This window comes from Tursiops truncatus, chromosome 11 (genome assembly GCF_011762595.2).
Source record: "Tursiops truncatus isolate mTurTru1 chromosome 11, mTurTru1.mat.Y, whole genome shotgun sequence".
Taxonomy (NCBI): Eukaryota; Metazoa; Chordata; class Mammalia; order Artiodactyla; family Delphinidae; genus Tursiops; species Tursiops truncatus.
The window spans coordinates 76,900,831-76,927,992 of record NC_047044.1 but is presented as its reverse complement, the minus strand read 5'-3'; the positions used below and the strand labels follow the sequence as shown (position 1 = coordinate 76,927,992).

The 27,162-nt window shown below is 39.0% G+C and overlaps 1 protein-coding gene across 7 annotated transcripts in view; it reads right to left on the bottom strand.

Moving 5' to 3' along the window:
* DENND5B (DENN domain containing 5B) overlaps nt 1-27,162 on the bottom strand; it is a 212,911-nt gene that overhangs the window by 86,682 nt on the left and 99,067 nt on the right. For 5 of the 7 annotated variants that reach the window (XM_073788864.1, XM_073788867.1, XM_073788868.1 and 2 more), the window contains 3 exons: nt 26,784-26,849; nt 23,820-23,929; nt 15,640-16,306 (listed from right to left, as the gene is read on the bottom strand). In XM_073788864.1, coding sequence (XP_073644965.1) covers nt 15,640-16,306; nt 23,820-23,929; nt 26,784-26,849 — 843 coding nt within the window. The remainder of the gene's footprint in view (nt 1-15,639; nt 16,307-23,819; nt 23,930-26,783; nt 26,850-27,162) is intronic. The other 2 variants (XM_073788865.1, XM_073788869.1) reach the window with 1 other exon arrangement.

Here is a 27,162-nt window from a genome sequence, read left to right as displayed (position 1 = left end):
AGACCCACTTCAGACATAGGGACACATACAGACTGAAAGTGAGGGGATGGAAAAAGATATTCCATGCAAATGGAAATCAAAAGAAAGCTGGAGTAGCAATTCTCATATCAGACAAAATAGACTTTATTTTTTATTTTCTTATTTTTAAAATTTATTTATAATTTATTTACTTTTGGCTTCTTTGGGTCTTTGTTGCTGCTGCACATGGGCTTTCTTTAGTTGCCGCGAGTGGGGGCTACTCATTGTTGAGGCAGACGAGCTTCTCTTTGCGGTGGCCTCTACTGTTGCAGAGCATGGGCTCTAGGCGTGTGGGCTTCAGTAGTTGTGGCACACAGGCTCAGTAGTTGTGGCTCATGGGCTCTAGATCACCGGCTCAGTAGTTGTAGGCGCACTGGCTTAGTTGCTCTGCAGCATGTGGGATCTTCCCAGACCAGGGCTTGAAACCGTATCCCCTGCACTGGCAGGCAGATTCTTAACCACTGTGCTACCAGGGAAGTCCCAAACTGGACTTTAAAATAAGGACTATTACAAGACACAGAGAAGGACACCACTTAATGATCAAGGGATCAATCCAAGAAGAAGATATAACAATTGTAAATATTTATGCCCCCAACATAGGAGCACCTCAACACATAAGGCAAAGGCTAACAGCCATCAAAGGGGAAACTGACAGTAACACAATCATAGTAGGGGACTTTAACACCCACTTTCACCAATGGACAGATCATCCAAAATGAAAATAAATAAGGAAACACAAGCTTTAAATGACACATTAAACAAGATGGACATACATGATACTTATAGGACACTCCATCCAAAAACAAAAGAATACACTTTCTTCTCAACTGCTCATGGAACATTCTCCAGGATAGATCATATCTTGGGTCACAAATCAAGCCTCAGTAAATTTAAGAAAATTGAAATCATATTACGTATCTTCTGACCAAAATGCTATGAGACTAGATATCAATTACAGGAAAAAGACTAAAAAATACAAACACATGGAGGCTAAACAATATGCTACTAAAAAACCAAGAGATCGCTGAAGAAATCAAAGAGGAAATCAAAAAGTACTTAGAAACAAATGACAATGAAAACGTGATACCCAAAACCTATGGGATGCAGCAAAAGCAGTTCTAAGAGGGAAGTTTATAGCAATACAATCCTATCTCAAGAAACTAGAAACATCTCAAATAAATAACCTAACCTTACACCTAAAGTAATCAGACAAAGAAGAAGAAAAAAACCCCAACGTTAGAAGAAGAAAGAAATCATAAAAAACAGGTCCGAAATAAATGAAAAAGAAATAAAGGAAACAATAGCAAAGGTCACTTAAACCAAAAGCTGGCTCTTTGAGAAGATAAACAAAATTGATAAACTATTAGCCAGACTCATCAAGAAAAAAAGGCAGAAGACTTAAATCAACAGAATTAGAAATGAAAAAGGAGAAGTAACAACTGACACTGCAGAAATACAAAGGATCATGAGAGATTACTACAAGCAACTCTATGCCAATAAAATGGACAACCTGGAAGAAATGGAAAATATGAACAGACCAATCATAAGCAATGAAATTGAAACTGTGATTAAAAATTTTCCAACAAACAAAAGCCCAGGACCAGATGGCTTCACAGGTGAATTCTATCAAACATTTAGAGGAGAGCTAACACCTATCCTTCTCAAACCCTTCCAAAATATAGCAGAGGGAGGAAAACTCCCAAACTCATTCTATGAGGCCACCATCACCCTGCTACCAAAATGACACAAAGATGTCACAAAAAAAGAAAACTACATGACAATATCACTGATGAACATAGATGCAAAAATCCTCAACAAAATACTAGCAAACAGAATCCAACAGCACATTAAAAGGATCATACACCATGATCAAGTGAGATTTATCCCAGGGATGCAAGGATTCTTCAACATATGCAAATCAATCAATGTGATAGACCATATTAACAAACTGAAGAATAAAAACCATATGATCATCTCAATAGATGCAGAAAAAGCTTTTGACAAAATTCAACACACATTTATGATAAAAACTCTCCAGAAAGCGGGCATAGAGGGAACCTATCTCAACATAATAAAGGCCATATATGACAAACCCACAGCAAACATTTATCTCAATGGCGAAAAAATGAAAGGATTTCCTCTAAGATCAGGAACAAGACAAGGATGTCCACTCTCACCATTATTATTCAACATAGTCTTGGAAGTCCTAGCCACAGCAATCAGGGAAGAAAAAGAAATAAAAGGAATACAAATTGGAAAAGAAGAAGTAAAACTGTCACTGTTTGCCGATGACATGATACTATACATAGAGAAGCCTAAAAATGCCACCAGAAAACTACTAGAGCTAATCAATGAATTTGGTAAAGCTGCAGGATACAAAATTAATGCACAGAAATCTCTTGCATTCCTATACACTAATGATGAAAAATCTGAAAGAGAATATAAGGAAACTCTCCCATTTACCATTGCAACAAAAAGAATAAAATACCTAGGAATAAACCTACCTAAGGAGACAAAAGACCTGTATGCAGAAAACTATAAGACACTGATGAAGAAATTAAAGAAAACACAAACAGATGGAGCGATATACCATGTTCTTGGACTGGAAGAATCAACATTGTGAAAATGACTGTACTACCCAAAGCAATCTACAGATTCAATGCAATCCCTATCAAACTACCAATGACATTTTTCACAGAACTATAACAAAAAATTCCACAGTGTGTTTGGGAACACAAATGACCCTGAATAGCCAAAAAAATCTTGAGAAAGAAAAACGCAGCCAGAGGAATCTGGCTCCCTGACCTCAGACTATACTACAAAGCTACAGTAATCAAGACAGTATGGTACTGCAACAAAAACAGAAATATAGATCAATGGAACAGGATAGAAAGCCCAGAGATAAACCCATGCACCTATGGTCACCTTATCTCTGATAAATGAGGCAAGAATATACAATGGAGAAAAGACAGCCTCTTCAATAAGTGGTGCTGGTAAAACTGAACAGCTACATGTAAAAGAATGAAATTAGAACACTTTCGAACACCATACACAAAAATAAACTCAAAATGGATTAAAGACCTAAATGTAAGGCCAGACACTTAGAGGAAACTCTAAGAGGAAAACTCTTAGAGGAAAACATAGGCAGAACACTCTATGACATAAATCACAGCAAGATCCTTTTTGACCTACCTCCTAGAGAAATGGAAATAAAAATAAACAAATGGGACCTAATGAAACTTAAAAGCTTTTGTACAGCAAAGAAAACCATAAACAACACAAAAAGACAACCCTCAGAAAAGAGAAAAAATTTACAAACTAAGTAACTGACAAAGGACTAATCTCCAATATACAAGTAGCTCATGCAGCTCAACATCAAAAAAACAAACAATCCAATCCAAAAATGGGCAGAAGACCTAAATAGACATTTCTCCAAAGAAGATATATAGACTGCCAACAAACACATGAAAGGATGCTCAACATCACTAATCATTAGAGAAATGCAAATCAAAACCACAGTGTATCACCTCACACCAATCAGAATGGCCATCATCAAAAAATCTACAAACAGTAAATGCTGGAGAGGGTGTGGAGAAAAGGGAACCCTCTTGCACTGTTGGCAGGAATGTAAATTGATACAGCCACTACGGAGAACAGTATGGAGGTTCCTTAAAAAACTAAAAATAGAACTACCATATGACCCAGCAATACCACTACTGGGCATATACCCTGAGAAAACCATGATTCAAAAGGAGTCATATACCACATTGTTCACTGCAGCACTATTTACAACAGCCAGGACATGGAAGCAACTTAAGTGTCCATTGACAGATGAATGGAGAAAGAAGATGTGGCACATATATACGATGGAATATTACTCAGCCATAAAAAGAAACGAAACTGAGTTATTTGTAGTGAGGTGGATGGACCTAGAGTCTGTCATACAGAGTGAAGTGAATCAGAAAGAGAAAAACAAATACCGTATGCTAACCCATATATATGGATCCCATATATATGGACCACCGAGAGGGGTAGGATAGGTAGGGTGGGAAGGAGACGCAAGAGGGAGGGGATATGGGGATATATGTATAGCTGATTCGCTTTGTTATACAGCAGAAACTAACACAACATTGTAAAGCAGTTATACTCCAATAAAGATGTTAAAAAAAAAAAGAGTAACATAATTGACACACTTTATGGAAAAACAACCAAGGGAAAAAGAGAGAAGGCATAAATAAATAGTATTAGGGATGAAAACGGGGACAAAACTACAGACACAGCAGATATTAAGAAGATAAAGAAATATTAAGACTTTATGTCAATAAACTGAAAGCTAAGAAAATTATTCCTAGAGAAAACAGAAAGGAACACAAATTGATTCAAGAAGAAATAGAGGCACTTCTAGGTTGGTGAACACACTGAGGTGCCAGGAGGATGATGTGCCTGAGGGACACGGAAGCGCTGTGTCCTTCCCCCCCATACATTCTGCTATACATGTCTTCCATTTGGGTGTTCCTGAGTTGTATCCTTTATAGTAAACGGTGACAGTAAGTAAAGTGCTTTCCTGAGTTCTGTGAGTCGTTCTAGTGGGTTTGTGGGAAAATCTCCCCCCCCCCCCGAAAGTGGGGTCGTGGGAAGTCCTGAATTCGTAGTTGGCTGGGCAGAAATGTGGGTAGCCTGGGCACCCTATTTGTGGCTGGTGCCTGAAGTGAGGGTAGTCTTGCAGGATCAAACCCTTAAACCTGTGGAATCTGATGTTAACTCCAGGTTGTTCGTGTCAGAAGTGAACTAAATTGCTGGTATCAGATCTGATGGATGTCAGGGAGGAAAGTAGCTCTCATTTAGTGTCATAAAATGTGGAATTCAGTAGAATGACACAGGCTCACAGAAGCATGTAGTTTAGGAGGTGAAAGGATGAGCAACAGGGCAGGGTATGAGGAACCTTTGACTCCTGGGTGGCCACATGATCAATCATGGTGTAGGGCAGCAGCTATGCTGAGATAAATGACTGAAGGTAAAAGTTATCGATGGAATTTATTGATGGACCTAACTCCTGGGGAATTGTTTCAACGGATGCATAAAGAAATACAAACCAATAAGAGAAAAGTGAAATATACAATCCCTTGATTATTATTAGTTATAATAGCTAAAATGAAATTAAGAGAGAGTGCTGGGTCAGATTTTGATGCTGGGCCAACTAGCTTCAAAGCTGCTCCCCAAAATGAAAAGTTATTCAGGGACAACAAAGAGCACCTCAAGACTGCTGGTCACCAAAGTTCATGTGTGGGGTTGGGAAGGGCAAAACCAAGAAACTACTGAGACCACGGGGCTCAGTGTGAAGGAGCTGTCTCACTTTGGAGGTTGGCATCACCAGCTTCCTGAAGAAGCTTTACTAAAAAGGACAAAGAGAGAAATTTAGGAGCAGTATATTCATTTTTATTTTTTAAGATTTATTATTTTATTTATTTTAATTTTGGCTGCGTTGGGTCTTAGTTGTGGCACGCAGCATCTTCCTTGAGGCATGTGGGATCTTTTGTTGCGGCACATGGGCTCTTTGTTGTGGTGTATGGGCTTCTCTCTAGTTGTGGCGTGCGGGTTTTCTCTTCTCTGGTTGTGGTGTGCAGGCTCCAGGGACAGTGGGCTCTGTAGTTGTGGCACACGGGTTCCAGAGCATGTGGGCTCTGTAGTTTGCAACACGCGGGCTCTCTAGTTGAGGCACGCAAGCTCAGTAATTGTGGCACGCGGGCTTAGTTGCCCCACAGCATGTGGGATCTTAGTTCCCTGACCAGGGATCAAACCTGTGTCCCCTGGATTATAAGGTGGATTCTTTACCACTGGACAACCAGATAAGTCCCTGGAGCAGTATATTCATTTTTAAATGCTGCAGAGTGGAAGGGTTGGTGCAGGACCCAGAGCTAACTATGGGACAACTACAGATGGCTATCCATGATACAGACACAGAGCAGGTTACTTCTGAGGGAGCAGCCAGCCTGGTGCACTGGATAAAAACTGCTGTAAAGTGTTTATTCAAAGAAGGGGGACTACCTGACTCCCCTTAAAAATGTCAAGTGGAACACCCCAGATGAATTCACCCCTTATTATTCATATGTAAGCCATGTGGGATTGGTGTTATAACTAGTATATTCACAACTGAAAATGTCCATTACTCAGGTCATGGTAAATACTGTGGGCCCCTTCTGCATTAGCAGCCCATGTAACTTTAGAGTCAGAGAAGCCTGTCTCAGCTTCCCCTCATGAATCTTAGCAGATGCTAATAAAAACACTATATTAATTTAAAAGAAAATGTGGAGAGGCAGAGGAAAGAGTCAAGGGACTCATCCCAGCATGGTGGAAATTTTTAAACAATTATTAAGAAACTGAGTGAATAAAGCAAATGTTGATAGAAGTGGGAAAGAGGAAAAAGAAAGAAGGGTGTCAAGAGACTCATCCCAGCAGGATGGAAATCTGTGGATGGTTATTAAGAAATGCGACGAATGCAGGGGACACAGGTTCAAGCCCTGGTCCGGGAAGATCTCACATGCCGTGAAGCAACTAAGCCTGTGCGCCACAACTAGTGAGCCTGAGCTCTAGAGCCCGCGAGCCACAACTACTGAAGCCCACGTGCCTAGAGCCCGTGCTCCGCAACAAGAGAAGCCACTGCAATGAGAAGCCCGCGCACCGCAACAAAGAGTAGCCCCCACTCACCGCAACTAGAGAAAGCCCGTGCAGTAACGAAGACCCAACGCGGTCAAAAATGAAGGAAGGGAGGGAGGGAGGAAGGAAGAAATATATAAATAAATTTTTTAAAATCTTAAAAATAAAAAGATTAAAAAAAAAGAAATGGGATGAATAAAATGGACATTGACATTGATGGGGTTGAAATAAAGGTCTTAATACAGTACTATCTGAGACTGGGTGGATCAAAGGGACCCCTGCTGGACCCCCTACATTAAAGGGCTCTAAGCAAGTTGAGTTTGTTTACCCTAGTTTGGAGAAATGTAAGACACGGGAAAGCAATGATTATAATGAGAAACCAGACCTGACATAACCTGGGGCAATAGTCAGGCAGATTAATCTTGGCTCAAACCCCCTGCTGGCTAAAACGGTCAGGGAGTGGAGAAGTTTCTAGGAGTCCTTTACTGGGATGGGACCTCATGCACTGTGATACCAAAACCCTTTGGTGAAGTCTTAACGCAGGCTACAATTAGATTGAGAGAATATGAAAAAAGTTAAGGTTGACTGATGAAGGTGGAAGTTTGGGTGAAAACTGGAATGTTTAAACAGGCTTACCTGAATGGTTTATGGGAATGGATACTATGTCTAAATGGGGAACACCTCCCCCCAAAGTAAAACAGATGGCATGTCACTCGCTCTCCAATCCAAGCAATATTAATTAGACATCATGCTAAATGGGAATAAGACTGCCGGAGCCCACACAGTGTTATAGACAAGAAGCTGGAGCCTGGCAGACAAACTCTGTACAGGAGCCTTACATAGAGCGCAGACTGGGGCTTACGGCAAAAGCCTGTGAGCACCTCCCAGTGACAACTACTGGGATGACAAACTGGAGCATTTCCATTTGAGAGGCAATTACTAGCCTGCTATTGAACGTTAGTCTAAACTGCCCCTATGACTGGAAGACAAAATAATCTTGAAACCCAAGATACCCATGATGTCTTGGGTAATGTCAGAAAAACACTCTAATGAGGAAGGCAGTGCACAGAAGAGTTCCATAATTAAATGGAGATTGTTTATAGAGGATCTCGTTATGAGGAGAAGGCAAGGAGGAGATACAATGAGGAGCCTCTTTTCCCAGAGGACTGACTCTGGAACTGAGTGAGGAGTTGCCAGATTCTGTTGTCACTTGGACAGTATAAATATCTCTCAACTGACCAACAAAGAGATGCTTGGTTTATGTATGACAGTTCCAAGGTGAATGGCCACCACTCTGATCAAAGAAGGTAAACACAGATGGGCTCAGTGGGCTGACTTACATGCTGTTTTCCTAGCAGTGATGGAAGAACTGAACAATGGTAAAGCCCACATGCTTGGGTTTTTACTGACTCATGGGCAACGGAAAACTGGACTATTAAAAGGATGCCTGTATAAGGTGCAGCCATATGGAAATCCCTCTGGGAATTTATGGGCCACTTTAAAGTAGAACATGTTAATGCCCATCAGAAGAACCCACTTTCAGGTTTGGGAGGTGATGTAACCACCAAGTGGACCTTTTGGTACACTCCCTTCACGTGGCCACCTGGGGGACTGCAGCAATGCAGAGATGGGCTGAATCTAGACATAATCCTCTTATACCCTCTGAGGCACAAATTGCCAACAAGAACTGTTTTGTCTGCCAACAGGAGAGACAGAGGATGCAGATGGCTGTGGGGAAGACTCCCCGGGGGGGAAGGCCCTACTACACACAGCCAGCAAGCAGACTACACTGGATTAATGCCAGCAGCCCTGGTGGGGGGGGGGGGGGCTATAAATGGGTCCTACCAGGAATAGACACTTCAGACTGGGCTTTGCATATGAGGCAGTAGATGCTTAAAATACTATTAGAGGATTGGAACAGAAGATACTCTACCAATGTGGGCCGCCAAGTTACACATCTTCAGGCTATGGGACACAACACGCTTCACAGCACACAGTGTCCAACAGTGGGTGAAAAGATACCACATCAAATGGATATATGATGTTGCTTATCACCCTCACAGTAATGGTTTAATTGAGAATTAGAACAGGCAGTTGAAACATCTGCTGTCTAAAATGTGTGAGATAAAGGCATAAAGGGCTGACTTTCAGGCGTTCACAAGTGTGTGCTCACATTCAACATAAGGGGGCCTAAGGGAGAGTCCCCACTAGATAGATACCTCTGTTCTTCTGGTGGATCTGGGGAAAAGGGGATAGAGATGGATGCTGGTATGACTACAATTCTTCCTAAGGAGTAAGGATGCTGGTATGACAATATACTTTTTATTTTCTTCCCCACATCATCTCAGCTTTGTTTTTCCTACCTGATGCAGGACCAGGACTACAGCTACAAGTGCCAGAAGCAGGGATGAAACTCTATTTTTAAACCTTTATGTCAGAATTCCTAAGAGCCTGCTGGGGTGGGCTGTGCCTTCACCCCATCTGGCAAATAGGGGGTTAACAGTGAATGCAGCTATAATGCCTGGAGGTAAAAACAGCCCACTAGTTCTGTACCTATGTAACCTTACCCTAATATGAATGGTAGTGAACTGAGGCGGAGGTACTTGCTAGACTACTATTGCTGCCTGCAATCTAAACCAGCGCTGTGGCTGAACCTAATGTCCCTTCCAAAGGTGGAAAAGTTTGGGTATAAATGGAAAGAAGGAGGAATAGTAGTTAAGGGTAAAGGAGTAAATAAATGAGTTATGGTAGGTAATAAGAGAAATCCAATATTACATTAACACCCTGAAAGAGGCTCGGGGCAAGAGATGACATTGTCTCTTAGCTCAGTTATACCGGATGCCTTGAAAGGGGGAAGTCGTATATTGCTGCAGTTGGAACCTGAGAAGATGTATTGTACTGGAACCCTGCAAACCTCAGTGGCCTTGCTCGGGGAGACATTTTCATGCAGTAGGATGATAGACTGAACTAAGCAGTAATGCCAAAGGGACAGGTACTATGCCAGCATCTTAACAGTGAAGCATTAAAAGCATTCTTTTTAATATCAGGAAAAAGACAAGGATGCCTGTTATTATCAATTCCATTCTATACTGTACTGAAAAGCCTAGTTAGTACTAAAAGGCAAGCAAAAGAAATAAAGGTGACAAAGACTGGAAAAGAAGAAATAAAACCATCATTATTTGCACATTATCACCTACTTTGCTATTATAAAACTACCTAAAGACATTAAAGAAAGCCCTTATAAATGGAGAGATTACATCATTTTCATGGAGGGGAGACTCAACATTCTAAATACGTTAATTGTCTCAAAACTACATTCAATGAAATTTCAGTAAAAAGAAGGTGGTGAAGAGAACTGTCCTATAAGATACCAAGACTTACTTTAAAGCTATAGTAATTACAACAGCGTGATTTACTACAGGGACAGAAAAACTAGCAGAATAAACTGAATGCCCAGAAATACATAGAGGAACTTCACATACAGGAACTATACATGACTGAAGTGGCACTGCAGATCAGAGGGAGGAAGAATGGTCTATCTAATAACTAGTATAGAATAACTAATTACAGATATTTCTAAAATATTAAATTTGATCTCTTCCTCATAACATAAACAAAAATCAATTTCTTAGAGATGCTAAATATAACTTAAAAACATTTAGGAAAAAAATGTAGACTATTTTTACAAACTCAGAATAGAGAAGCATTTCTTAAATAGAACAGAAAGTTAAGTCATAAGAAAGATTTGTAAATGAGAATTTATGATTAAGAGTATCTTAATTCATCAAAAGATCCCTAAAAGAAAATTAACAGCCACGAACTGGAAGGAGACATGTGCTTCTCATATAACTGACCAAGGATTAGCTTCTTGAATATATAATGAAAACTTATTAAGAAAAATGTCTTAATATTAAGTTTTTGTTTATCACAAAGTAAAACTAGTATTATAAAAATATTGGCCAAAGCTGTTAAAATTCTAATGCTTTTTGGATACAGGTCATGGGAACCCAGTTTCTGCCATCAAAATATCAAGTTTGACTTTATGATTTATCAACTCCATAACCAATAAGCTATAATGTTTAGTTGAGCATGACTAGCAATTTGTGTTTACAAGGCTCCCAACTTCTTCAAGAAAACTTCAAGCAGCTTCTACTTTCTGACAAGGTTAATTCATGTACAACTTACAAAGGGAGGGGAAGGGAGAGGAGTACTGTGAAGGCTCCCAGGGAGGCAGTGCAGCGTGGGCTGTGGGTAACTGCTTATTTCCATCGTGAAGAGTCAAAGAAGGTAATAAGCAAGGATCCAAAAATGTTCCTGAGACCTTAATTATTGGTATCAGAAGTTGGACCCTGGTTTTAAATTCCCCTTTTATTCCTCCACTATTCCTCTGAAATGATCAGACTCCAATCTTCCCACTCTCTTGCTCCAAGTATTTCTAGGCCGCAGAAGAAAAGTACTCTTTTCTGATCTGGGGTTCTAGAAAAGAGCCTTTACCTCTTGGGTTCATTCCCTGCTTAAAATTTCTAGCCAGTTACCACTGCAAAGTGACTGTGATGTACACACTCTCTAAATAACAGACTGGATAGATTTTTTTAAAATTTATTTACTTTTATTTATCTTTGGCTGTATTAGGTCTTCGTTGCTGTGTGTGGACTTTCTCTAGTTGTGGTGATCGAGGGCTACTCTTCATTGCGGTGTGCGAGCTTCTCACTGCGGTGGCCTCTCTTGTTGCGGAGCACAGGATCTAGGCATGCGGGCTTCAGTAGTTGTGGCACACGGGCTTAGTTGCTCTGTGGCATGTGGGATTTTCCCGGACCAGGGCTCGAACGCGTGTCCTCTGCATTGGCAGGTGGATTCTTAACCACTGCGTCACTGGAGAAGTCCCCAGACTGGATAGATTTAAATGGGCTGTGGGGGACTTCCCTGGTGGTCCAGTTGTAAAGAATCCGCCTTCCAATGCAGGGGGGACTCAGGTTCGATCCATGCTGCAGGGCAACTGAGCCCGCACACCACAACTACTGAGCCCAGGCGCCTCAACTAGAGAGCTGCGTGCTGCAAACTACAGAGCCCATGCACCACAACTACAGAGCCTACGCACCCTGGAGCCCACATGCCACAACTAGAGAGAGAAAAACCGCATGCCACAACTAGAAAGAAGCCCACGTGCCGCAACTAGAGAGGAGCCCATGTGCGCAACGAAGATCTCACATGCTGCAACTAAGACCAACGCAGCCAACAAACAAACAAACAAACAGGGCCCAGGAATGTGTGCAGCAGCATTTTTTTAAAAATAAAGAAAAAAAAGGGCTGTGGACAAGAATTTCAAATCAGTCTAGAAGGACATTTTCATCACTGAAATCCATCTACTTTTATTCTTTTTGGCTTTTCATGGTAACTGTTCAAGACTTGCAATGTTTTTAAATTTTATGGCATTAGTGAACAAGAAATGAAGTGTCAGATGTTATTAAAACCCCTTAACACAGTCAGGAGAAATGAAGAATGGCACCAGAGTACAAATCAATATAACAACACTTAATTCATTCCCTTCTTTCTCTAATGGGAGAGACAGTTGCCATTGTTAAAATTTGCATTTACACAGATAATCTACAATTATTTAACATGGTACCTTTACAAAAGACCCTCAGAGGTGAGTTTATAATTTTAAAATAAATACTGAGACAGATAAGGAAAGGTTAAGTGCAGTGTCCAATATAGCTAACATATGGGTAAGTGTTCTGGATAAAGACCGATCCAAGCCCATTCTCAGCTCCACCACGTTACCTAATAGCTGTGTGATCTTGGGTAAGTTACTAAGCTTCCCTGACCGTCAATTTCCTCCTTCATAAAAGCATGTGCAGTACTAACTCATTGTTGAGAGGATTAAATGCAGGGGGCAAAAAGACCAAAATGTACAAGGCACTTTAATAGTACAATTCCTAATATAGAGTGATTTCTGTGAATGATTAGAAAATTACTAGGGCTTCCCTGGTGGCGCAGTGGTTGAGAGTCCACCTGCCAATGCAGGGGACACGGGTTCGTGCCCCGGTATGGGAAGATCCCACATGCCGCAGAGCGGCTGGGCCCGTGAGCCATGGCCGCTGAGCCTGCGCGTCCAGAGCCTGTGCTCCGCAACGGGAGAGGCCACAGCTGTGAGAGGCCCGCGTACCGCAAAAAAAAAAAAAAAAAAAAAAAAAAATTACTTTATGAGCCTTCTTTTTGTATGACACTTTAAAAATATATGTATGATGAGAGTTCTACAATCTCAAGATTGACTCTTGTGTTCAGCATAAAAGACCAAGTTACCAAAAAAATACTCATTTGAGTACAAAAACATGCTCATAAATATTCAGTCTTCTTAATTTGAAACTGAAATTAATACGTAGATATTAATTAACTATAACTTTTCAACAGACTCCATAAACTAAATGCGACAAGCTAATCTAGCTGAGAAGAAAGATGAGAGCTCAAGACAGACCACGAGCACAGAGACATAAAGTGCTATTTAAAACAGGAAGTGTGATAACTAAGGGCTTTTTTCTTTAAGAAGCATGACATTCAGTATAAGAGAACATTTATTAAGTTCTCAACCCTGAAACAAATGCCTTGACTATTTAATTTAACAAAGTTATACTTTTTTTTTTTTTTTTAATAAATTTATTTATTTATTTTTGGCTGTGTTGGGTCTTCGTTGCTGCGCACAGGCTTTCTCTAGCTGCGGCGAGCGGGGGCTACTCTTTGTTGCGGTGCGAGGGCTTCTCACTGCGGTGGCTTCTCTTGTTGCAGGGCACGGGCTCTAGGCGGGCTTTGGTAGTTGTGGTTCGCAGGCTCTAGAGCGCAGGCTCAGTAGTTGTGGCACGCGGGTTTAGTTGCTCCACGGCATGTGGGATCTTCCCGGACCAGGGCTCGAACCCGTGTCCCCTGCACTGGCAGGCAGATTCTTAACCACTGTGCCACCAGGGAAGTCCCCAAAGTTATACTTTGAATGCAATAATATGTCAGATCCTCACAACTTAAGATGTGCATAATTTTATAGAGGATTATGTAGGGCTAATAAAACTGATAATAATTACAACAACATGGGCTATCATTTAGTCAGCACAGGTTTCTTACTTTCTCACAATAAATCAGTGAGAGAAGAAGGAAAAAACCTGTTATCCCCATAAAGATGAACTGATTGACACTCAGGAAGATTATGTAACTTGTCCAAGGTTACAGATAGTAAGTGACAGAACAGAGATTTGAACCCATGATTGTTATCACTTCAAAAACCAATATTCTTTCTGCCCCAAATTGCTTCTCTAGGCAGAACATTAGGAAACGGAACTAAATGACTGGGAAGATCTCTTGAAAATCTAGGATTTAAATTCTTTTTACTAATAAGCTAATATACCTGAAGGTATTAAGCTTCAAGCCCCTGCCCCAACAAGCAACTCTCCAACCCCTATCCCCTTCAGGGAAAAAAGCAAGACAGGAAGACGCAGAAAAGAAGAAAGAATTACTTAACATTAAATCTTTCAGATACAAAAGGGTGATCTGTGGTAATGACCAGCACTAAGAAAGTGAGAGCACGAGGACAGGAAAGAATTTAGATTAGTCATTAGAGAAGAACTTCCTGACAACAAAAATTGAGTCACTGGAACACATTATCAGAGAACGTTATGTAGGATAAACTGAAGAAAATACAACCTCATGAAGGGCTGTCAACACACAAACAGTGTCAACATACACACAAGATGGGGAAGTACAAATATAGCCTACTTGGCTCAGCCTCATTTATAATTTAAAATAGAAAAGAAAAAAAGGAAACTGGTAAAATAAGCTTGACAGCAACAGTCAGGAGACTGCACTACAATTCCGTCAGCCTAAGTACAAGTTAGCAAAATGCTAACCCAATATTTGTGCCACATTTTTCAAAAGACCCATCAAGGCACAGGTACCATTTTATATTTTCCTTCAATTCACTATCCATTAAAACACAGCATCTCGGGCTTCCCTGGTGGCACAGTGGTTGAGAGTCTGCCTGCCGATGCAGGGGACACAGGTTCGTGCCCCGGTCCGGGAAGATCCCACATGCCACAGAGCGGCTGGGCCCGTGAGCCATGGCCGCTGAGCCTGCGCGTCCGGAGCCTGTGCTCTGCAACAGGAGAGGCCACAACAGTGAGAGGCCCGTGTACCGCAAAAAAACAAAAACAAACAAACAAAAAACCCACAGCATCTCTATTTCCTCTGCAAATTCACGTTCAGACTAGAACCAGTGCTCTAGTCTAGGCTCAAAGTTAGTCATCACAGATGCACTGGTAAAATAAAACCCAAATTCTGCTAGTTTTGTAAGTATGTTTTGGGAGAATTTTGAATGAAAAATATCACAAAGATAACTTCCTTTGGGATTAAAAACAAAACAAAAAACCCCCACATAATTTTGGTGGAATTATTAGACCTAGGACAATCGTGTCTGTTCCACATGCCTGTACCCCTTTCTCTCACTACATGAAATCAACCCATCCAAAGTTGATCGCCTTAGGAAACCGCAGAGTCAACGATTTCGTTTAACCCTTTCCAATGTCAGCTGAGTCTTGATGTGAACTTTTACTATCCTGTAAAAAAATGAGAAGTCTACATGTTCCCGGTAGTAAGAGGATTCTCTCACTTTCATTATAAAAAGAAATATGTTTCTTTTATGATGATTATGTTTATTATCAGGGAAAAAAAGGGCTACTTCCATTAAAAAACAAATACACTCAAGTCAGCCAAGTTAATGCTTTTATATTCCTTCCCTTTTTTTCTCTACAGCCACTGCCATCCAAAAGAGAAGTAACCTCTCAGCCTCTGGTCCTACCTAAAACCCTCTCCTTTCCACGAGACAGAAGAGACTTCGGACCATTAATTATTTGGTTCTAGTAATATACCCCAGTAGTTGAGAGCATAAGTACTTGCTTTTGGGAGACCTAAAAGCTAGGGCAGACCTACCTTGTGAGTAGAGAAGGATCTGCATCTCTAAAAGAACACAGGTAAACACCTGTACCAAGTTCTCCAGGCCCAGGAGCTCGAAGACCTCTCGGAGCGGGTAATCGGAGAGAGGAAGTTCACTGGGGCCCGGCCTCTGACAGATGACGGGTTCATAAACACCATAAAATTTCAGTGATCTCCCTGGAGGAGGAAGGGGCACCTCATAGAGAATATTATGGATGTAGCTCTCAAGCGGCAAGGGTGGTGGCTGCTGTGAGGTAACTGCCTTGTAAAGCTGAATAAGGAATTTCTTGCAGGCCTGCATGAAAGGCAGCGGTGTGATCAAACATATACTTTTTGAAACATACAGGGTGTCTCTGCTGATGTCATAAGAGTTGTATCGCTGGAGTTTCAAAAGGGAAGTTGTATCTCCCTCGTCAATACTGCTTGCCAGTGAGTCCATGCTGCAGGAGGATGACGCGTACAAGCTGCTGTAATGCTCTGCGTTGTGCATCTGGTAGAGCGTCTGCATTGCTGTGCAGATTTGCTTACTTGTAACTTCTTCATAAAAAGTGAGAACAAAACCGTAGGTACGAGAACCATCTTCCCGGGTAATTATAAATGAGTGGAACTGAGGGTCTTTATTGTCAGTTTGTGTTCTGAAAGATAGTCCTTTAGGCATGCACAACTGTGGAGGAAGGAGAAGAAAAGCATCAGAAGGCAGTACACAAACAACTTCAAACCAGAAAAAAATGTTTGTGAAGCTCCATCTGAGCTTGTGACCTTCAGTAAGTCATGTAACTTCTCTGAGCCTCGGTTTCTTTATCTACAACATTTGCTGCATCAGTGACTTGAAGACAAAATATGCAAGGGCACTTCACAAATATTTAGTATTTAAGGACTATTTTTAGAGTAATGTTGATAATGTCTCAGAGGAATACAGACAGGTGAAGGCTCATTTGATAAATGGAAAAAAAGTTAAACATAGAATAATAAAAACAACAGTATCATTTTTGTATCATTTTGAACAATATTATCCTTAGGAAAATAAGCTTTGAAAATTAAATGATTTTTTATTTACTGAAGCAGAAGGGCAGAAACAAGACATTTTAGATTATTTCCAGCAGAGACCATGTCCCAGGTCTTGGGAACTACCCAGGATTGAGTCAAACTTGGGAATAAAATTACATGAGGAATTAAAGATGCTATATTTAAGATACTTACAAAGCACAAGAAAATAAAATCAAGTCTTTAAAACATTTTAAACAAATTACAGAAAACGTGAAATACACTAAGGAAAACAGGACTTGTAATTCAACTATCCTAAAATAATGATCATTATTAACTTTTCTATTATTCCTTTCTACTTTTGTATTACAATATACTTTCTCCATAGAAATAATTTTACCATACATTATGACATTTTTTTTCAGATTTAATAGTCGATCTGGTGTAAAACTTAGAAGTTCTCCCAAATCCCCACATCACCAAAAAGATGTAATTCACTTAAGAGTTACATGTCCTTCATCCAAACTGTGAACAAACACTTATTAAGTGCCTTTCTGAGCTAGGCCCTGTGATGGTGATACAATGGTGAGAAAGACACAGTTCCTGCTCCTCTGAAGCTTCCAGTCCAGTAAGGAGGACAGATGATTAAAAAATTATTAAAAAAAAATTATAAAGTATTGGAAGTGCTACGATAGGGTAAATATAGGCTGCTAGGAAAAAGCAGGAGGACATAAATGAGAAAAGAGGAAGCCACCAGGGGAAAAAATGAAGGAAGCCCAAGCGGAGACTTGAGGATAAGTATAGGTGTGTATAGGTGTTAGTGAGATGAAGAGAAGGCAGAGAGGGCACGTGCAAAAGCCCAGAAGACAGAATGTGAGGTTCTGGGGAACTGAAACCTGCTCTTCAGCTCACCTACTCTGCTGGGGGCCTTCAGACAATCCCAGTCCTCGGCCGGGAACCACCCTAACTCACATCCAGTAGAGCAAAGGGGCTACCCTGCCAAACCCTACTCAAACTGCAGATCTGTAAGCAAAACGATGATTTTGTTGTTTTAAATCAAGAGACTACAGCCCTGAGGTCAAATCCAATCTGCCACTTGTTTTTGAAAATAAAATTTTATTGGAACACAATCACGCTCCTCCATTTAAGCACTGTCTACACAGCTGCTTTTGCACTACAACAGCAGAGCTGAATAACTGCAACAGAGACTGCATGGCCCACAACGCTCAACTATTTACCATCTGGCCCTTTGTGGAAAAAAAACCCCTGCCAGCCTATGTTTTAAGCCACTTAAGTAACATTGGGATGGTTTGTTATAGAGCTATATATACCCAAAACACTCCCTTACTTCCTGTAAGTGTCCATATAAATACTACCTTAAAGAGGACTTCCTTTATTTTTCCATAAAAAATAGTGTTTTCATCCTATAAATGCCGTTAAAATGTCACTTCTCCTCTAAAAAGTCTCTGTTGAATGAAGTAGTTAAAATCTTGCACCATAGTATACATATGTACACTGTATAATGACACACAGTAGTTTCTCAAATTTTGTTTCATCTCTAGATTGAAAACTACTCAAGGACTCGTAATAGCCTTAACGATTCAAGAGTACCACACATGGAACAATACACTATTTGGGGCCGTAGTAAATGGTGACTGATAAAGATAAAAAGCAAAAATTGTGAAGCTCAGCTAAGTATCCCAGTGAAAATGTCTTTATATTTCATATCACTGAATATAAGAAGTGGAAAGAGCTACGGTAGCTTTACTTAATTATTATTATATATGTATGTTGACAAAAATTAAATTACTGTGTACATTTGCGCAAAATAAGATATAGATTTAGGTAACACACATGAATACCTCGATCTGTTGGGGGAAATTTTGCTTATTCCTAATCTTGGGAATAAAAGGCCATGGCAGAATATTTTCATAAAGAGGCCTTCATAATTAAAGCTGCTTTCACCATAACACGTCAATGAGATCTTCTACTGGTTATGAATGAAAACTCATCTGACACATTTACTATAGTCAATAAAGATTGTAGGAAGGATGACCTGAATCAGTCTTGCTCCAGGCTAAGCTCAAACCTGCATAGCATAGTGCATGGCACACAGAAGTATTTGTTGACTGACTGAATGAATAAATGAATGAACAAGAAAACAATCAAAAACAACAGCTCGGGGTACAGGATCAGATTTAGTTCATCTCTTCATTCAATCTGTAGCTCTCTTTTTACATCAAATAGGCACACAGAAACACAGTGATCTCCAAAGTCAACATAAAGACTTCATTTAATTGACAGGGTTTCCTGACATCATAAACCACAAAATTCCAGCTCAAACTGTTTTTGAACAGCTGCCAAATATTCCCTGAAGGATCTGTAGTTTTCGTCAGCATGCATTCAAACATCTACAGGAAGAGCCTGCCAAAAGTTGTGCTCAAAATGAAGAATGACTTTCTATGTTACAGATAACAGATGTAAGAATTATTAAATTCTCTTTCTACATATCAACAAAACTAAGAATTATATTTCTAATCTTGGAACCATAAATTGGAAAATGCTATTGCTTTTTCATTTTTAAAAGTGAGAATCATATGATTTGTCAAGTTTATTTTTCATAATCCTAAACTGTAAGTCAAGATTTGCTCACCATGGCATTCAACAACATCTTTTAGCCCTTGATATTGCTGTCTACCAACAATATCCCTCCCCACCCTACTCTCCCACAACAACTAAAAATTTAGAGTTGTCACTGCTGACTAGATTGTCGCTGGCAATCAGATTACTCTAGCCAATTTGGGCTCACAATGCTGTGTACCTCTCCTGGTTTGAGTGACCAAATGTCCTTATTATCTCTCTGGACTCTTTTAGGCAGTGTGGCTAGAATTTTAACAATTCTTTTTTCCATTTTCTATAGTTCTATTAATCCCACTCCTTCTCTCTTACTATACAAATAAAACTCTCAATGAGTCAGCCTGTCCTTCCTTTCTTGCTTCCTTCTTTCCCTCTCTCTTTCCTTTCTTCATTTAATAAATATTTATTTCATGTCATGTATTGCATTAGATCTTGATAACTCAAAACACAAATATGAAAATCACCCCTTACTTCTGGGAGCTTCTAGCCTAATAGGAAAGAAAGACATATAAACCAGCAGTTACAAAATAATGTAACCAATACTGCTACAGAGTGTGTTCAAAGTATTATAGGAATAGAGAAGACAGAGCACCTAACCATTCCTGCTTAAGAGATGGTTTTGCAGTGGAGGTGACACCTGAACAAAGACAGGGAATGGAAGTACTGTAAGCAAGCATATAGACCTTCATTTATTCAATGACTAGAACCTCTACTATGTGCAAAGCTAGGGATATAGCAATGAATAAAAGAGAGTGTTCCTGTCCTAATGGTACTTACTTTATAGCAGGAGACAGGGAGTAGACAACCAGCTACATAATTAATTAATTGCAACTGTAACAGTGCTACAAAAAGGTACAAGGTGCCAAGAGAACCTAAGGGGACCTGGCTGAATGCTGGAAGGGTGATGGAAGGTGGTGGTTAGAGATGGCTTCTCTGAGGAAATCATGTTTACAATGAAATCTGAAGGGTCAATACGAAGAATTCACTAGGGGAAGGAGAAGTGGAAGAGCCTTCCAAAGAGAGGTGAAAGCAGAAGCAGAAGCTGTAGTGTGAAGAACAGAAAGGACAGGGGCAGGAGGCCAGTTAGACAGCTATTGCAGGAATCCAGGTAAGAGAGCTTGCTGGTTTGCACTAAGGCGGGTATGTAGAAGCGCAGAGAAGTAGATGATAACTGATTGCATATGGGAGAGGGTGAGAAAGTGGGAACTTTCATGCATGATGCTAGATTTTTGGCTTAGGCACCTAGGTAGATGGTTGTACCATTCACTGACCAAGATTGGTGGGAAGACTGTGAATTCAGTTTGGGGCATGCTGAGTTTGAGATGCCGGTGAAATATTCTAGCTGTGATGTTAAGAAAACAAGTGGGCTCCCCCAGTAATGGCTGGATTAAAGCCCCCATTCCTTTGATTTTATTGTGAGACATGAACTTAAAGCTGGGTCAAAATGAGGGCTTACTTTCATTCCAATGTCAGATCTATTAATGTAACTAAGGGTTATCCATTTCAAATTCAAGTGCTTCCTGAGTCTGTCAAAAGTATATAGTGCTCTTTTTCCTTGCATTTTGCAAGATGGATCTCTAAATAGGTATTTTCCAGCCAACCCTTTACCCTTTACTCTTCGCTCATCATTCCACTCCACGCTTCTTTGTGATCAAATAGTAAATTGTAAACTTAGAGCTTTACAGATTATAAAGAGCTATATAATAGTCATTACTCTTTAGTTACCTGAAATATCATATATCAGATGTTTCATTTAGGACATATATACAAAAAAGAATCTTTATATTTCGTAAAACTTGCTTTAAAAAGTATTAACCGTATTTTCTTCCTAACAGTTCCTAGGTTCTCTACATTCTTAAGGATAAGCTCCATCTAATTAGAACATTACATAGACGGTCATGGATGCCAATATGCAGATTTCCTTAAAGAGATCTGAAATGGGGGCGGTGGGGTGTGGGGCGAAGACAGGGGAACTTCAGCTCCATTTGCAATGTTTTGTTTCATTTAAGAGGAAAGGTATGACTCTGAAGCAAATCTGTCAAATGTTGACATGTTAGTTCTGGGTGATGGGTATATGACTTGTTTTGTTCTCTCTGTTTTATGATACTTCCATTTTTTTCCCCACAAAAATCTGGGAATCCACAACCAAAAGAGAATAAGAGCAATTAATTCAGAAGCAATTTCAAATGTCACATAACTATTTTCTGTTATAAATGCACTGCACTCTTATACATGGAATTTTTTTTTATTTAGCAAGTTTCATTGCTTTGGGGTACTTAATTTGTATGAAATTCATGACCCTTATCCAAAGCTCCACTTTGTTAGCAGAATGAGTGATATTACAGAAGGCAATAATTTATTGGAGTGGGGTTTTGCTAAAGGCAAGAACAAAGCTTTATACCTTTAGGTAGGAATAAATTATAGCTTCATACAAATGTACTTACTAATAAATCAAAGAGGAAATTAAGGGAAGTAAATCTATGACCCAAATGCAGACTAGTTTAATGCGATGCTTTTCAGAGATTTTCAAGGAGTACCAGCAAATCCCTTTAGATTTGCAGCAATAAACAAAATGTTGTATGGTGCTTAAGCGTCGAAACACAAGCCTACGTGTCTATTCTTCAGAGGGAAATGTTTTCTGCTTCCGTAAAATAACTCAGAGAGAAGAGGTAAAGAAAATATCAAAGACAGATCAAGGAAGCTGATAATTGCTTTAGAGATGAATGTTATGCAGATAGAGGTAAAGGCTAACACAGATATCTCACTGTTAATCCATCCAAATGATTAAAAGTAATAAAACACATCAAGTGTGGCATTTTGTTCCAAATGACTGTGGATTCATATTGTAGTAAGAAACTAGTTTTGGACACCATTCTGATTTCTCACAGAATAATTTATACTTTGAAATATATTACTAATTTAAGAAGATTAAGTGTTGTAATCTATTTACATTCTTATCCATTTTTCCACTGCTTCATGTAGGCACTCTTTTCTTTAATATCTTTCCATTAATTTGCTGGCATAAGCAGCTGATAAATTATTTTCTGTCATTGCTGTTTGCTCACTATTTTAATCAGAAGCTTGTCTGTGCTCCTCCAAGTCTCATAAATATAACTAACAGTTGTGTTCCTCTTAATACCTATAGCACTGTCTTCACCAAAGATGAGGCTAGGCCCCACAGTAACAACTTCCAGCAAAATGGCAACTCATTATTTTGGTATAGGGTAACAGTCAAGAGAAATAAGTACACTGTGCTCTGTAAAGAATCAAAGTCGAACTGCCAAGTGCCTTAGATATCTGTCCTTAGAAAAAGTACCATGCTATTCCATCCTTGGAATAAGTCCAGACTGGAATGGGTTTACTGTGATAAGAGAAATACTGCAAAGGATCCAATGTGACCCATATCATTTTGGGGCATGTCAAAACCAAGTTACATAGCTTTTCTTTGGGGGAGGCAGCATGCAGGTGGGAAAAAAGTGAGCTAGAGAGTAAAAATGATCTGGATTTAACCTCTGAGACTCCCTGTATAACTGGGCAAGTAAACTTAACCTCTGTAAAATATGAATAAGAATCCTCACTGGGTACATGTAAACATGTATGTGAAAGTAACATTCATGACGTATCTAGCAGGCATCTACTACTAAATATTAATTTTCTTCCCTTACAGTATCGCATCATAATGGGGTCTTTTGGCTCCACCTTTAAAATACTCAAAAAGAACCACAACTATGTGTCTCACTCCACCTTCCCTTTTTTCTTTTCTGGCCGCGCTGCATGGCATGCGGGATCTTAGTTCCCCGACCAGGGATGGAACCCACGCCCCCTGTGTGGAGTCTTAACCACTGGACCGTCAGGGAAGTCCCTGTCCACTTTTAATCACTTCTGTGCCTATCGCGCCTGATTTACTCACTTTGGGGGCCCCTGATTTTTATAATCACAGAGATCATGGAGGAACAAAATATCATGCAGGCCTCTAAGAAGGACCCTTCCTAAATGACCTGAAAATTATGACCTACTGTATTTTTAAGAACCTCTAAAGGGACTTACAATCACCACTGGTAACTCATTACATTAATTTAAATTCCTTATAAACAAATTCCTACTAATGTCTAAATGATGCATTGAAGTTCCTTTCCTACCTTACTTTGTGAATATGATAAATTAAAGACCCATCATAAAACATTCCTTGAAATATGAAAACTGTAATCATGCTCCTTCCATGAGGCTCCACTTCAGGCCAAGAAAATGATATCACTGTTACCAAAGTATCTATGTATTAAGTAATACAAATTCACCACACAGCTTAATAGCTGGAAAAGAAAATGGGCTTTGAGGGTCTGTTATATACACTTATTAGCTATGGGGACCTTAGGCAAGTTACTTAACCTCTCTGAGCTTCATTTTCTACATCTGTAAAATGAGGATACTGTATCTTAAAGAATTTTTTATTTAAAGGGTTAAATTAAATGAAATAATGTAGACATTCAAAATATAGTCACTATTGTCATCTTAAAATAAAAAGAAGGCTGAAGAGGAAAAAAAAAACAAACACATACCATGTTTACTGCATCTTGATCGAAAGGGTTCCATTCTATATTCTGAGGATAGTGGGCCAGAACTTTGGATTTGAATGTTCTTCTCAAAGGACTCTGGTCAAAATTTTCACCTACAACAGATAATTAGTAATTAGTTAATATCTAGAATTTTTTCAAAAGCATGTCATAGTTTTATTTTTATTTTGTATATATACTGACTGATAATGTTGAAATCTGATTCAATTTCTACCTCTAATAGTCTCAGTTGTAAATTTTTCAATGGACAACTGAAAAGGAACTGTTAATAAGAGATCTGCATTTAAAAGTTCAGAATCTGAATTTTAAAATCCTGGCTACACAACTGATACTAAAAATCAAGACATGCTAAAATATTCCTTGCTGTAACCTAATTACTGTCCTCATTTCAACATGTGGTGACCAAAAAAAAAAAAAAAATCTATTTGGAAACATTTAACTCACTAAAGAAACATCTCAAATTAAGCTAATTATACTTCTTAAGATCCTGAAATTTTGTACATGGATAGACTTAATGCTGCAGTGCCCAAAGGAGGCAACTTTGCTTGAGTTCCCACAAAAATCTCTGGTAAATTTGACTGCATCTCCATGCTTTTACAAGTAACATTATTAATAGAATCAGAAACATCATTACTGAGTTGTCTGGTTTAGCAGACAGAACACATTAAGCACACTAACCTCTGAAAAGAAACAAGCTATTCTAAGCCAATTTTATCACCTGTTAAAATTCTGGAAAGGTAAAAAGACTATCCTTTGATTATTATATATAAGAAAATTCAGTAATAATTGTTAGCTCTTTATGTCCTTGACTAAATTAACACCCATGGGACCTGTTACCTCCAAATGCCTTACTTTCACAAAATATTTTCATATGGATGGATCTCAAATTCTCAGTGTCAGAAAGTTGAGATTAAGGAATTAGAAGACCTTGGGAGCAATACCATTCTGTCTCCTGTGTTCTTTCTACTTGTTAAGTTCTAAGTAAGTACAAAACACAAGCTGATGTATCAAGATAAATGCCACCTACCAGTATCTGTACAAATAAAAATATCATAAAGCAATTCATGAGTCATATTTGGACACCTAGTTAGACTCAGTTTCCAACTCTGGTAAAAATATAAAAGACATATACTAAAACACCTTTCAGTGCAAAACTTATCAGATCACAGAAGGAGGGAAAAGCCACACTATAAAATCTTGTTGGAGACTGCAATATAAAATACACAGGAGCGTTTTTGAATAAAGGCACATAATTTAAATAGATTTACTGCAACAACTAACCGTTTACTTCTAATTTCAGCCCTTGGCTAATGATCATTTGCCTTTGGATTCCTCTTACTTATTTAGGCAAGCACTTCATCTCTATGTCTTTCTACCTCATATTTCCATCTTCTAAGAGATAGAGAGCTTTCACTTCTAGAAGAGAAACTGTCAAATGCACCCCTAAGGAAAGTTTATCAATTTCTGCACCATGCCTCTAGGGTATGGGAAAGTCAATGGAAAATGTGAAACCATCCATGGGTCACTACTCTGAAGAAAGGAGTGAGGGCTAACGGTTGATTTCAGAAAGGGTAAATGGTACCTTTAAGCTGGTACTAGATTTTCATGCAAATGCTAAGAATTTTTAGATTATTTACTTCTTCATTAAAAAAAGAAAGGTTACTTTTCACTTCAAGTCAGAGAAAAAGAAAAACAAAAATTCTCTCCTGGTTCTAAGGTTTATGCTGCTGACTGTGCTAGTGACACAGCAACGGGATATCCTCAGATAATACCCAGCCATCAAGAAACCCTCTCCTTCGCCCACCCTCAAATACCAAAAATGCTTATTTTATCACTCACAAATGTAAATAAAATATGAAATACCGCAGGAGCAGAAGAAGCAGCATATAATGCAGGATATAACTCCTTGCAACTTACCTTTTAATGAATTCCTGCCTCAGTTTGGTTAAAATAGTAACATTATCTTCATTCATATATCAAGTTACTAATACGTCAGGAAATAAATCAGAAAAGTCATGATACTGCCATTTTCAATATAATTGTCCTGTTAAGGAAGGAACACCACACCCTCTTGAAGCACAATGAATCAACCAGAAGAGAAAGAAGGAAAACCACCTCCGGGGAAGAAGAATTTCACAAAAACAAAAACCCACGAAACAGAAATACAAATCTAACAAAAGAAAAACAGAACCACCACCACCACCATCACTTCTTATGAGACTGCTTTAGAAGGGGGTAAGATCATTGCTATATACACAGCTGTCTTGGCAAATATTATTTTGAAGAAAATTTGGAGAAAATCTGAGTGATAATTCTGATAACACTGTTAAGGATTCAGAAGTGAGTAAATGCAGCTATTCCTACTAGTACCAGTCAAAGAAGAGAATCTTGGAGATGCCTTTTGGAGGTGTGAGACAGAGCAGCAACCTAACCTTTGCACTTTGAACCCATAAACCTCTAACAGAATTTATTGCTAGGACTTAGCAGGAAAAATGAATCAGTCTAAGAATTTGGATTCCCAGGAAATGGAAATTACATAAGTATGCTTTACTTAACTTAAAATCCACCTTTTAAACATTATCCTGAAATAAACAAGGATTATAAATTTGTGCAAATATTAATATTCCCCCATGACAACTACAAGTGGACTTAATTTCAAGTAATATTGCCAAGTAACCTCCTACTGACCTTAAGCTACAATGAAGACTTTTCTCCTAAGAAAATAGGACATATCTGCCAAGAGAGCTTAAACACTAATGAATAAATAATTTCTTCAAGGCTTGAAGCAAATGAGGTCTTTACAAAAATTAAGATGCAAATGAAAGAACAGAAATACAAAATAATACCTTTTTTTTGCCTAAACAAAAGTGAATAAAGAAGCAATTTGATGGGCTTGGGATGAATTAAAATAATAATTTCTAACACCTCAACTTTTATTTTTATTTTTACCTGAAGTCGTATTTGCAGCACCTTGGCTCTTGCCATGACGATCTGCTTCTAGCCATTGGTACAAAACTACATAATGTAACAGAAACAAAAAAGCTTTATGAACAAAGAAACACAAACAAAAAAGCAAAAATGACTGTGAAGAATGGAAAATGAGAATTAAAAAATTAAACAAAAGCAATTAAACATGAGACATTAACATCAACGGAACACAGCTTAACACTAATAGTACGTAGCTTATAAGCTATTAGTAATTAGAAAGGAAAGAAAATAGGTAATTGTATTTTAATGTAATAAGCGAAATGCTATTGAAACATCTGTAACAGTTATTCATATGGGAAAAAGTACACACTTTTCTTAATGCTAATTTAAAGAGAAATAT